Source organism: Engraulis encrasicolus, chromosome 20 (genome assembly GCF_034702125.1).
Source record: "Engraulis encrasicolus isolate BLACKSEA-1 chromosome 20, IST_EnEncr_1.0, whole genome shotgun sequence".
NCBI classification, from domain to species: domain Eukaryota; kingdom Metazoa; phylum Chordata; class Actinopteri; order Clupeiformes; family Engraulidae; genus Engraulis; species Engraulis encrasicolus.
In genome coordinates, this window is record NC_085876.1 from 33,541,840 (window position 1) to 33,554,694 (window position 12,855).

A 12,855-nucleotide genomic window follows, 5' to 3' on the forward strand; every position below is an offset into this window, starting at 1 on the left:
TGTAGTATTATATATTTGCCTCACCAGCCATAAAGTTGACCGCACCTCACTGATATATATATATATATATATATATATATATATATATATATATATATATATATATATATATATATATATATATATATATATATATATATTTTTTTTTTTTTTTTAATCAAATCTCATCGGCCTGAATGCAGCTTCTATGTCACTCCAGGCGTTTAGGTCAATGGAGAACATGCGTATACGCAACATCAAGCTTAATGTGTTAAGAGACGAACCTCATGAGGATCCAATTCTGCACCACCTGTATGGTCCAGTATGTATTGTCACAACCATTGACACATGGCAATGTACTGTAATGTATTAGTTCATCACCTGGATGCAAGTGAACAGACACTTGTATGGAATGTGACATAACGTGCGCCATGTAAACAAACCTGATCAACAGATCTTGAACTTCATCAACTGGCGAGCTAAAACTGCTCTTTACTTAATAGGCCTATTACAATAAGCTGACATTTCTTTTTCCATTGTTTTTTTAAACTTTTTGTCTTTATTTGAGAGAGTGAAGATATTGACAGGAAGGGAGTGTGACGAGAGAGATGGGGAATGGTCGACAAAGGACCCTTGGCCGGAATTGATCCCAGGTCGACGGTGTAGCAGAAGACTGCCCTACCATTAGAGTAACAGGGCCAAGCTGACACCTCTATCCGAAGTGACTTTCAGTTATTTAGGTGCAGGGTATTGGTTACAGTCCCTGGAGCAATGTGGGGTTTTGCTCAAAGGTGGTTCAGCTATGGACAATCAAATGTCTGTTCATATTTGAAATTAGTTACTTTAAAGTCAGCACTACACAGGTACTGATTTCCCTGATTTCATCCGATGCAATAATTCTACAGCATGATTTTTTTTCTCGCTTTTTTTCCCAGCAGAAGCTCTGCATTCTCATTCTGCATTCTCTATGTGTATTTAAAGCGATGGTTCGGAGTAGAATCACCCTAATGCCATTTGAACCGTGACACCCATCCACCTTTACACCCGAAGTCTTTTCTGCCGCAGGCTTACATCAACAGAGTTGCCGTGTTATTCGATGTTTATTCCGGTTAGCTTGACTCAAGCGCATATGGATACCGGGCACCGTCTCCAAACTTTCCCCACAAAAATTACATGTCATGACACCAAACTTCTGCAGTAGCACAAATATGGTCTGTACTCACGAAACGAAGCATTTGGAAGTTTGGAAATAGTCCAGGAGTTTATTATTATCAACACAAGCCGAATAGCTTCTCTGCTGCTAAAGCTGCGCCAACGTTACTTCCGTCATCTAAGACAAGCATGTAAGAGTCCTCAACGAAGCTCATAATATGCACAATGAAAAGTGAATTCAGCATCAGTATTGATAACGAAAATCCTTGTCTAATTGATAGTAGGTAAGATTTTAAATATCTTTTAAGTATTGCCTTGAAAATATAAGCCTTAATCACAATTCAGTGAAAACTTTTTTAACACTCTCGTCTGGAAGTTTGTTGAAGACTTTTACGGGCTTGTCTCATATGACGGAAGTAACGTTGGCACAGCTTTAGCAGCAGAGAAGCTATTCAGCTTGTGTTGATAATACTAAACTCCTGGACTATTTCCAAACTTCCAAATGCTTCGTTTCGTGAGTACAGACCATATTTGTGCTACTGCAGAAGTTTGGTGTAATGACATGTTATTTTTGTGGGGAAAGTTTGGAGACGGTGCCCAGTATCCATATGCGCTTGAGTCAAGCTAACCGGAATAAACATCGAACAACACGGCAACTCTGTTGATGTAAGTCTGCGGCAGAAAACACTTCGGGTGTAAAGGTGGATGGGTGTCACGGTTCAAATGGCATTAGGGTGATTCTACTCCGAACCATCGCTTTAAGAATGCGTGAGCCGAGTCTTGTTCTGTATGTTCTTGTTAAAATCAATAAAAAATAATGATTTATAAAAAAAAACAGTGTGTCCATGACAAGCATAGACAAAAACAATATGCTGACCAAAAAAAAAATCACAGCGGAGAAGAGCAACCCAATGGTCTTTAAAAGATAGAATGTAAAATATGGGAAAATGCCGCCATCTACTGATCAAAACAAGGAAGTTGCACTCATGAGTGAAATTCACCAAAGGAATTAAAAGGGCATGGGTATGCCCTTAGGGCGTCAGGCTTGCATCCCAAAGGTTGCTGGTTCGACTCCCGACCCGTCAGGTTGGTGGGGGGGAGTAATTAACCAGTGCTCTCCCCCATCCTCCTCCATGACTGAGGTATCCTGAGCATGGTATCATCCTGCCGCACTGCTCCCTTGGGCCGCCATTGGGGGCTGCCCCCTTGCACGGGTGAGGCATAAATGCAATTTCGTTGTGTGCAATGTGCAGTGAACACTTGTGTGCTGTAGAATGCCTTTGTCACAATGACAATGGGAGTTGGAGTTTCCCAGTTGAGCTTTCACTTCACTTAAAAAAAAGAAAATCCATAAAATAATCCATAATTAAAACAACAAGCAACAAAAACCTCTACCAAGATAAGGATTGCTGCCCTGCCCTGCCAAACTCTGGATTGATTTGGATGCTTTCTGGATCGCTTATTGTATCCTAAGACAATGTGTCATGATTCTTACTGCTGGATTAATTGCTTTTTTTTTCTTTTACTGCGGATTACTTTTGAACTGCATGCTGACCTCCTGGACATCTTTCCATGGATCTAATCCTTGTATTTGGCCTTAAGACTTTTTGTATACCTTGACATGGAGCTTTTGTTGTTGTTGTTGTTGTTGTTGTTGTTGTTGTTGTTGTTGTTGTTGACTGTATACTGTGCATTAAACTAACCTACCTACTGCACCTTTAGTACCCTGGTTTTGAACTTGTTGCCCTAGCCTCTGCAAGACTCTTGGTTCACTCAGTTTCACTAAATGAATAAACACTGACATTGCTGCATCTGAGTGTCTAAGACAATCTTTGTGTGTTTTAGACATTTAAGTATCAGGACATAATGTCCTGTAGGTGCCTCCACCTGGACCTGTTAAATATACCAAGCAAATAAAGACTCTCCTCTTGCATGAGTATCTACTAGACTAATGTTTGAGCTGCCCTAGTCCCTAGCCCCCAGGCTCCTGTGTAGTGTAGTGTGTGTGTGTGTGTGTGTGTGTGTGTGTGTGTGTGTGTGTGTGTGTGTGTGTGTGTGTGTGTGTGTGTGTGTGTGTGTGTGTGTGCGTGCGTATGTGCGTATGTGCGTGTGTGTGTGTGTGTACTCTACTCTGAAAAAAACACAGAAAAACTAACTAACCCTTCTTTATCTGCACTTGTTGTTCTGTATATTTCCTGTGCACTTTGTATCTGCTTGCGATGTTGACTATGATTATGTCCTCTTTTGAATGTCCCTTTGGTTATAAAGTGTCTGCCAAAAATCTTATTCAACAAACTGAAACTTCTCATAAGTCATCTGTCCCACCCACAACTCCCAGGTCTACAACACAGATGATTGGTTGAATGCAGTTAACAGGGATGTGAACAGCTCCTCACAGTCTGACAGTATTCTCTCCTCGCATCATGGGGCTAAGTAAAACAAAGTAACTTGATTCCTCATTTGTGAATCATCACGTTCCTTTTTTTTTTAGCTGAAGCTAACAAAGAACACTTCCTTTCATCACCACAAGGTAGGTCATTTATTTCACCTTCAATTGTTTATTTATGATGCCCGCCCCCCCTGCAAACAGATGCAGTTTTTAAAATTAGACAAATATGCTACATGTAATACCATGAATCGCTACTCTAAAATGTTTAATATTTTTCATTGTTATTATTAGTTGTCATTGCCAACTTGAATGTCCTCCTTGTAGGTTGATTAGGTCAAGAGCGCCTGCTATATGTAATGTAATTTAATGTGATGTGATGTAGGCTAACGTAATGTAATGTAATGTGAATGTGTGTGACTCTTCTTGATTGGCAGATGGAGCAGCAGGGGACAGGGTCTTGGATATTATCCAGGAAAACACAGTTTTTACTTCTGTTGAGTTTTTCGTTAGGATGTCTGTATATCAACCTGCAAGTCAACTTTCCCCAAATACCACAGTGTCCTTGTGGGGACTGCCACACCAATGACTCCTGGTTCTCCGCCCGTTTTAATGCTTCATATCACCCTCTGATGACAAGAAACATCAGTAACGTGAGCCCGGACACTTTTCAGTGGTGGAAGGTGAGGCATTCATTTCTCTAGAATTGGCTAGCTCTTTTTTGTTATGGTCCGTATTTTATGAGGGGCATCTGCCACTGTCACCTGACTACTGTATAAGGTAAGTGGAAGTGGGTATTTTCGGTTCAGCATAACAGTAGACAAGTATTTTACCTGAATACGTTTGAAGACCAGTAGCTGTCAGGTAATGATTAGGGATATAATCCTGGGGAAGAGGAGTGGTCATGGTTTGATTCCCCGTAACAGTAAGTATGAAATAGCAATCATGTGGAAGGGAGCAGACCTGCTGACAGGGGTGTGGAAGGCAAATTAGAGTGCGTTGCAATATGCGACCTTGCCTCCTCCACTTGTGCTTGTCTCCTCGTCCCGCCTCCTGGCCCCTCCTCCGTGGAGAAAACGATAAAGTTTCCCAGCTGTCAGCCTAGCCACAACAACTTTTGAGGGACTGTTTTTCATTCACCATCCCAATTGCAAATGAGAAAAAGACTCTACAAGCTTTTGCAAGATGATGTCAGTTGTCAGTGTTATCAGTGATGTCATCATCACATATTACAGTACTTCCTGGTACGAGGAGAGAAGCAAGTGGAGGAGGCAAGTGGAGGAGGCAAGGTCGCATATTGCAACACACTCTTAGTCAGTTGTACTGGGCCCAGGGAAAGGGGGGACCCAGCATTGGTGTAATCGTGTATGTATGCATAAACTTAGGGGTATTGGCAAAGGGTTCACGATTCGATACGCATCACAATAAACATGCCACGATGCGATACTATCAGGATGCATTGCGACCAGCTCTGAAGTCTGCTGTACAGCGCCAATTGTCAGCTGATAAAACAAGACAAGCAGTGGAATCGGGCAAACAATGATCATACAAAACCCATAATCATGTCTTTATGGCAGTGGTGGGGAGCCTATGTCTCAAGTGCCGTTTCCTGCCCTTCAGGCCGTTTTATGTGGCCCCCCGAGACATTTTTAATGGTATGCAGCTTCACATGAAATATCATATTTTGTAAAGGAGTCTTAGAAATTACATTTGCAATGCATTTAAGTTATATTCAGGGGACCTAGAGAGAGTGGGGTCCGTTTTAAAGGTGCCTGCCTTCAATATAGGCCTAAAGTGCACGAGTTAATCCTGGTGTGTGTTCATAGTGCCACCCTCGGAGGACTTTTTCGGCCCTTAGAGGAATTTGAAGTGGCCCTTCGAATGAAAAAGGTTCTCCACCCCTGCTTTATGCTTACATTTCTAAGAATATTTGATTTTTCTTTTAGAGATTTTGTGCGGCCTTGACCAAAATGATATACAACCTATTGGTGTTTTAACAGCGTATGCAGAGAACGCGTTCAGGATGGGATGAGTACAAACGAGCTGTGGACGAGATTTTCCAAATCATCCCGGACAAGGAGATGTACATGGACGCTGGTCCTGAACGCTGTAGGGTGTGCTCTGTAGTCGGCAACTCTGGAAACCTCAAGAACTCCCATTATGGCCCTATGATTGATAACGGTGATTTTGTCTTCAGGTAAGGGGGAATTGAAACCAGTGTATGGTGAATACTTTTCAACAGGGCTTCTCTAATAGGGCTTCTCCCAGACTACCTTTTTTTAAAAGTAAATTGTATGCTTAATTTTAGGTCCACCAGCAAGATGTTTGATCAAATATTTTTACATTTGTCTTCAACTTCTCACACATATAGGATAAACCGAGGTCCCACTGAAGGCTATGAGCAGAATGTTGGGACAAAAACTACTCACCGCATTATTTACCCTGAAAGTGCTGTTGACGTGGACAACTCCACTCACCTGGTCTTTTTTGCCTTCAAGATGCTGGATCTGAAATGGTTGGTTAGTGTGTTCACCACACACACTATCACTCGGTAAGTAAACAGGGATTTTTTTTTTTCTTTAGAAAGCGTGTGTGTGTGTGTGTGTGTGTGTGTGTGTGTGTGTGTGTGTGTGTGTGTGTGTGTGTGTGTGTGTGTGTGTGTGTGTGTATGTGTGTGTGTACTAGGGCTGTAACGATATTGTATCGAACCGAGAAATCGTGATACACAGAGTCACGATACTGTATCGTGATTCAAGGAGGCAGTATCGTGATACGCCCTTTCAAAGTTTTATTACCCATTACTCTAGAAAACAACCTTATGATTTGATGTGATAGTCTTTCTATACTTCAGTGGAGATACATTTCAGAAATCGTGGGGTGTATCGAACCGTAGGTCAAAAATCGTGATACGAACTGAATCGTGAGTTGAGTGTATCGTTACAGCCCTAGTGTATACAGTATACACTTCAATAGAGGTGTATAGGGAGAGGTAAGGGTGGATTTCTAACCTGCAACACTCAAACTTCCATAACCAAAAGAATGTAAAAGGGAAGTGGAAATTGCATTGGCAATGATGAAGTAGGGAAGTGCTGAGGCACAGTCTGAGGTCTGCTGGAAAATGTGGTCTGAGGTCTGGCAATGATGGAAGATGGTCGTGGGTTGCTCATGTGCGGACCAGCGGAAAGAATTGGAATTGCATTGTGGGTAAATCACATGTTTTCATTGGTCTTTGTTTATTTGCATGCTCACTGAGAAAATCTTTACAAATAAACATTTTAAAAAATGGTGGCCAGATCAACCTCAGCTGTCGGTCAGCATCAGTTTTGGACTAATAAATGTGCCCTTCCTGTTTATCTTCTTTGGTCTAAAACAAATAAATACACCCTGAATTCAAGACATGATTAATGGCCTGTCTGTCTGTCTGTCTGTCTGTCTGTCTGTCTGTCTGTCTGTCTGTCTGTCTGTCTGTCTGTCTCTCTAAAATTGGGGAGGATGCAGAGCACACATCCCAGTGAAATCATCAATCAGAGCAAATATAAGTTTGGTGAGTCACCTTCAGTATTTACATGACCCATACCCCATTCAAGCTTTAGGTTAAGACACTCTGCTGCTATAGGTTAACTCCTCTCAGGTGAGGGTATCAACATTGACATTGATATAATGAACATCATGGTCTTTGCGCTGCTTGAGATAATGAACCTCAACATCTATCTTTTGTGTTTGAGCTATCACAGTAAATATACAAATACAAAATACTCTATTGTCCACAATGTGGAAATATGTCTTCAGCTTCACCATATACATTTAAACAATTAACTGTAACTAAAATAAAGTAGGCCTATTACCAACATGGTAAATATAAGTTACAAATAAAAAATACATTAGCATTAGTGGGGGTGTTTAGGTAAAATAATAAAATAGCTGGGAAGTAAAAAATATGATGAATATATAACAATATAAATGCATTGTATATAACATAGATAATATTTATATAATAATGCATAATACATAATAAAGTAGAAATGCACTCAGAGAGTGCTAAAAGTGCCCACACCAATTTTGATGTCGTATAATTCCTTAACGAGTTAAGCTATGACTACGAAACTTGGTGACTTTTCCTAAAATTTAGTTGGCTACAGTTTAGTACCAAAAGATTAGGTTAATCAGTTTTACCGTTGCCATGGCAACAGTTTTCTGACAGGTGTGTCTGGTCGAATATCACTGATCTAAGTCTCATTATTGTTCCTTTCTTATCACATATACTTATTGTATAGTTATTCCATTAGCACAAATTACCTACCTAACATACCTAATCTAATATCAGCTTCATTAATTATCATTAATTTATGCTAATTTGATGACATCGCCACATATATAATCGCGGCGGGCTTTATCTTTACCAACGCTCATTTCACCTCAATTTCATTCATTCTTTTTATATTTCATTGCTTAAATGTGTCATGTATATCATGCCCTGCAAATTTGATAATGATATATCCTGTTGTTGAGGACTTATCACTTGGTGCAATGTTATAAGAAACTGAGGCCACTTTACCATATCTATGACGCCATTTGGTGACATATATTTTCATATTTTTTTTGTTATTTCCATTAACATCAGACAACTTTTCACCGTCTCTCCATAGGTAATGCTGGTCAGCCCCAGTTTTATGAAGTATGTACATCACAAGTGGCTGCAGAAACATGGCCAATATCCATCCACTGGATTCATGACTCTTATAATGGCTCTTCATATCTGTGACAAGGTGAGTTTAACACTATTTTTGCAGACGATGAGGGAGGAAGTTGAGGGTGTAGACTCAGTCAGAGATATTTGACGTCATGTTGGTAATGTGTTGCCTGGAGAGCATAGGTGGCTTTTTGAAGGGGGGGGGCTAAGCTGGGCCATGGCCCCTGTAGCATTGGTCCTGGCCCCTGTACTGAACAGCCAATGACTATATTAATTTGTAATACAAAGAATGAAAATCTAAATATGAAATCAAATATATAACATAGAATGTTGTTCCCATTCTGTTTTCCCATTAAATGTTACCCCCAAAAACCACATTGGCCTTAGCCTGGTTTGCACCAGACGGTGTGTGTGTGTAGCTTCGGCGCCCCCTGATGGAGCAGAGCTACACAGACTACTGTCTGATACAAAGCCATAAAGCAGGCGATGGCATCAGCCAGAAAATAGACGGATCATTTATTGCTTCTGCGCAGAGGTGGAACGTAACTAAGTATTTTAACTTCGTTACTGTACTTAAGCAGTTTTTTCTGGAATTTTTACTTACTTGAGTAAAAAATAAAAATGCATACTTTTACTTTTGCTCAGTTACATTTTTTGACAATTACTTGTACTTTATACTCCTTGCATTTCTAGAAGAACACTTAGTTACTAGTTGCATTTATCCTAGGTTTTCCTGTTGTGTTTCATGGATATTTGAGTAGCCTCAGCTGTGGGCAGGGAGGCGGGAGTGGACCAAGCCCCTCTTCCAAACTGACAACCAGACAGAAAAGATACTTTAAAAAACATTAACAGGACTCCATAGTCATGTTCAAATAGAACCGAAAACCGTTGCAGAAACGTTTTCCTATTGGATCAAGTAGGCAGACATGGAGAAAGACAGCCATTGTGCGAGTAGGCCTACTTGCACTTTTGTACTCAAAAAGTACATTTAAAAGTTAGTACTTAGGACTTTTACTTAAGTACATTTTTGGTGTACAACTTTTACTTTCACTTGAGTAATATTTTTGCAGGGTAGGCCTACTTGTACTTTTACTTAAGTACACAACTTCAGTACTTCTTCCACCTCTGCTTCAGCGTGGTCTCATCACCAACAAATGCCTTCAAAACTTTCTGTTAATCTCCAAAGAGTCAATATAGTCTATAACCTGTCCTGTGACTCCTCGTTGTGAGCTGCTGTTGATATTGAAGCAATAAAAATGCTCTCTCTATTTTCTGGCTGGAGCTATTGCATGCTCTATGGCTATGTACCAGACGATAGTGTGTGTAGCTCTGCTCCACCAGGGGGAGCCAAAGCTACACACACACCGTCTGGTGTGTGAACATGGGCCCCACCTCAGCCCTTCTAGATGTTTTTGTATAGAGCGGCCACCAGTGGCCAGCCAGACGGAACATGAAGATTACTCAGTTCTCGCTAAGGGGCAGTGACTAGACCCTGTTACAATAAATTAAATGCGAAGCTCATTCATTATAACGTGATGTGACGTCTTGGTACTCATGATCCTCTTTTGTCAGGTCCGAGTGTTCGGGTTCGGCGCTGACAAGGACGGCAACTGGAATCACTATTTTGAGACCATCAAACCAAACTACAGAACAGGCATACACAGGGGGCACTTTGAATATGCCACCATCAAAGAACTTCAGAAAAGGAGTAAAATTGAACTCTATGGATGACCTAAGGACAAGTCTAATCTGGGTCCACAATAGGCCTTGGCATTATGTGTTTAGCTGTGGCACCTTCTAAATTTTGGACCAATCTCTAACAAAATACAAAAAACAACCACCCATCCATGTAACAAACAAACCAAACGAACATTAAATAAAGCAACAGCACTGGCAACTGAGGACTGTCGACCCAATACAGGTGTTTAAAGTTCATAGGAATAGCAGTAATGGTGGTGGTATATCTCCATTGAAAATGTTTGTGAATAGACAATAAAAATTGATTGATTAATGGAGGGTGAATATGTTACAGACTGGCCCTTTAAATACCTTTTGAAGTGCACAAATCTAAATCAATGAAATATGGGCTTTGTCTTTGTGTCAGAAATACAATTAAGTTTGAGATTTGATGATGCATTTTATTTGCCAGAGATTGTCTGTCCCCAGGAACAGAAGTTCTGAAAATTACTTTTTGCAGTACTTACCATATGGAAAGGATATTGTAAAACCATGCACACGTTTTACCATTTTTTTAAATGAATTTAGTACACAAAACCCTGCCTGGATATTCAGATTTCTTAAAAAAAAAAAAAAAAAAGAAAGAAAGAAAAAGAAAAGGGAAAAAAAGCAAACATTAATTTAATTGACAGACTAAGTAAAAACATTTTTTTTTTTTTTTCGACCAGTCTGAAAATACATAAGGTTCAGCCACCGTGGTGGGGTTGATCGCGCTGTCTGATTAGCAGTGCCGTGCGTATACTAGCACTGTAGATTCATGGTGCATACTAGCACATATTGATATTGAACGTGATCCATCGATGGCATTGCCCTCAACGTTGAGTGACGTGTTGCCTTGCTGTCTCAACTTGCTTGCTGTCTATATCGACGGTGCTGTATGCAGCCCGTCATGGGCCCATTATTTACTTCCATTACATAGGATAGGCCAACATACACTTTTCTTTACATACACGTAATATAACTACAGTATGACCCGTATCAATCGTGCCGTGCGTCATAGCTTTCCAAATGGGGCGCTGGCTTTGGAGAGCTTTAGACCGCTTGTGCGTTTGAGTGCAAAGTAATGCAATACGCCACTGGCGGGCCTATAATTTGCTGTCATTGCATATATTAGCCAACAAGCATTTGCTACTTCGTATTTAAGGGCAAAATCATCATAGTCATCACAGGGTCTCTATTATCAATTTGGTGAAGCACTTTGACACCTGGAGCTGTAAGGTCCATTGATTCTCTATCACACATCCCTGTTTGGACATCGCGTTTTCACCTGACACGGCAATATGCCTAATTCTCCAACACACTGATGGACAAAAATGTTACATATGTCTATGAATAAATATTTATTTTGCAACAATTTACGCTAAATTTTGTAACAAAAGTCAAATTGTAAGAACGGGGGAGGAGGGGGGGTTATTAAGTAGTGATGTAGTGATGGTCACATCTGTTCAAATATTAACAGCATTGTATAGATTCAAAGGGGGGAACCCCCAAGCTCAGAAACGTAAATTCAATAACTCTGAAACGGACCTTCTTTGCAATGATATGCATTTTAGACACCTTGTAGATGAGGTTGGGTAGATGTGAAGAGCTACTGTAAATGGTTTGAAAGGTTAAAAGTAAAATGTTTCATTCATTCGTTCATAGGCTATTAATTCATTCACCGTATGCGTAGACTAGTCTTTGTCAATTTTTACATTAGCGACATTTTACTGTGGGACTGACTGTCTTCTGTGAGGTTTCAGGGTGTCTGATTTTTTACATTGGCTGGGCAGAATACACCGCCAATCAGATTTATTAAAGAAATAAAAAAACTAAAGATAAATAGATAGTAGCCTACACGTTGTAAGATAAATGTTATAATTAACAGACTAAATATAAGATAAGAGTGAATTTTATGTTTCTTTTTCTTTTCTAAATAAATAGCCTACATGTTTATTATTATTTTTTATTTGTTTTAGTCCAGTCTGAAAATACAAAAGGTTCAGCCACCGTGGCGGGGTTGAGCGCGCTGTCTGATTAGCAGTGCCGTGCATATACTAGCACTGTAGATTCATGGTGCATATACTAGCACATATTGATATTCAACGTGATCCATCGATGGCATTGTCCTCAACGTTGAGTGACGTGTTGCCTTGCCTGCTGTCTCAGCTTGCTTGCTGTCTATATCGACGGGGCTGTATGACGTCGTCCTTCCGTATCATCTGTTCTACTCGTCGTGCGTTCTCTCTTCGGCGCTGCCCCATACTGCGCCCGGGTCTGGGCCTGGGGGGACTCGAACCCGGGTCGCCTGCATGGTGAACAGACGCGCTAACCACTACGCCACCGTGTCCGAACCCACTGAGAAATGTTCCATGGGCTATTTATCTATGACACCTATCAATTGTGCCGTGCGTCATAGCGTTCCAAATGGCCTGCTGGCTTGGAACGCGTTTGAGCGCAAAATAATGCAGCCCCTCACGGGCCCATTATTTACTTCCACTGCATAGGATAGGCCAACATACACTTTTCTTAACATACCCTTAATATAACTATGACCCGTATCAATTGTGCCGTGCGCCACAGCTTTCAAAATGGGGCGCTGGCTTTGGAGCGCTTTTGGAGACCTTTAGACCGCTCGCGCGTTTGAGTGCAAAATAATGCAGCACGCCACTGGCGGGCCTATAATTTGCCGTCATTGCATATATTAACAAACAAGCATTTGCTACTTCGTATTTAAGGGCAAAATCATCATAGTTATCATAGGGTTTCTATTATCAATTTGGCGTGGCACTTTGACACCTGGAGCTGTAAGGTCCATTAATTCTCTATCACACATCCCTGCTTTGACATCACGTTTTCACCTGACAGAGCGATAATCCACCAACACACTGATGGACAAAAATGTTACATTGTTTATGAATAAACATTTATT

At 40.7% G+C, this 12,855-nt stretch overlaps 1 protein-coding gene across 1 annotated transcript; it reads left to right on the plus strand.

Moving 5' to 3' along the window:
• The first annotated feature begins 211 nt into the window (after positions 1-211).
• LOC134436005 (CMP-N-acetylneuraminate-beta-galactosamide-alpha-2,3-sialyltransferase 1-like) lies at positions 212-10,087 on the plus strand. The gene is made up of 7 exons (XM_063185035.1): positions 212-301; positions 3,955-4,200; positions 5,518-5,714; positions 5,889-6,068; positions 7,016-7,061; positions 8,164-8,283; positions 9,780-10,087. The coding sequence occupies exons 1-7, from the start codon at positions 212-214 to the stop codon at positions 9,936-9,938; spliced, it is 1,038 nt and encodes a 345-aa protein (XP_063041105.1). The 3' UTR covers positions 9,939-10,087.
• Positions 10,088-12,855: the final 2,768 nt, after the last annotated feature.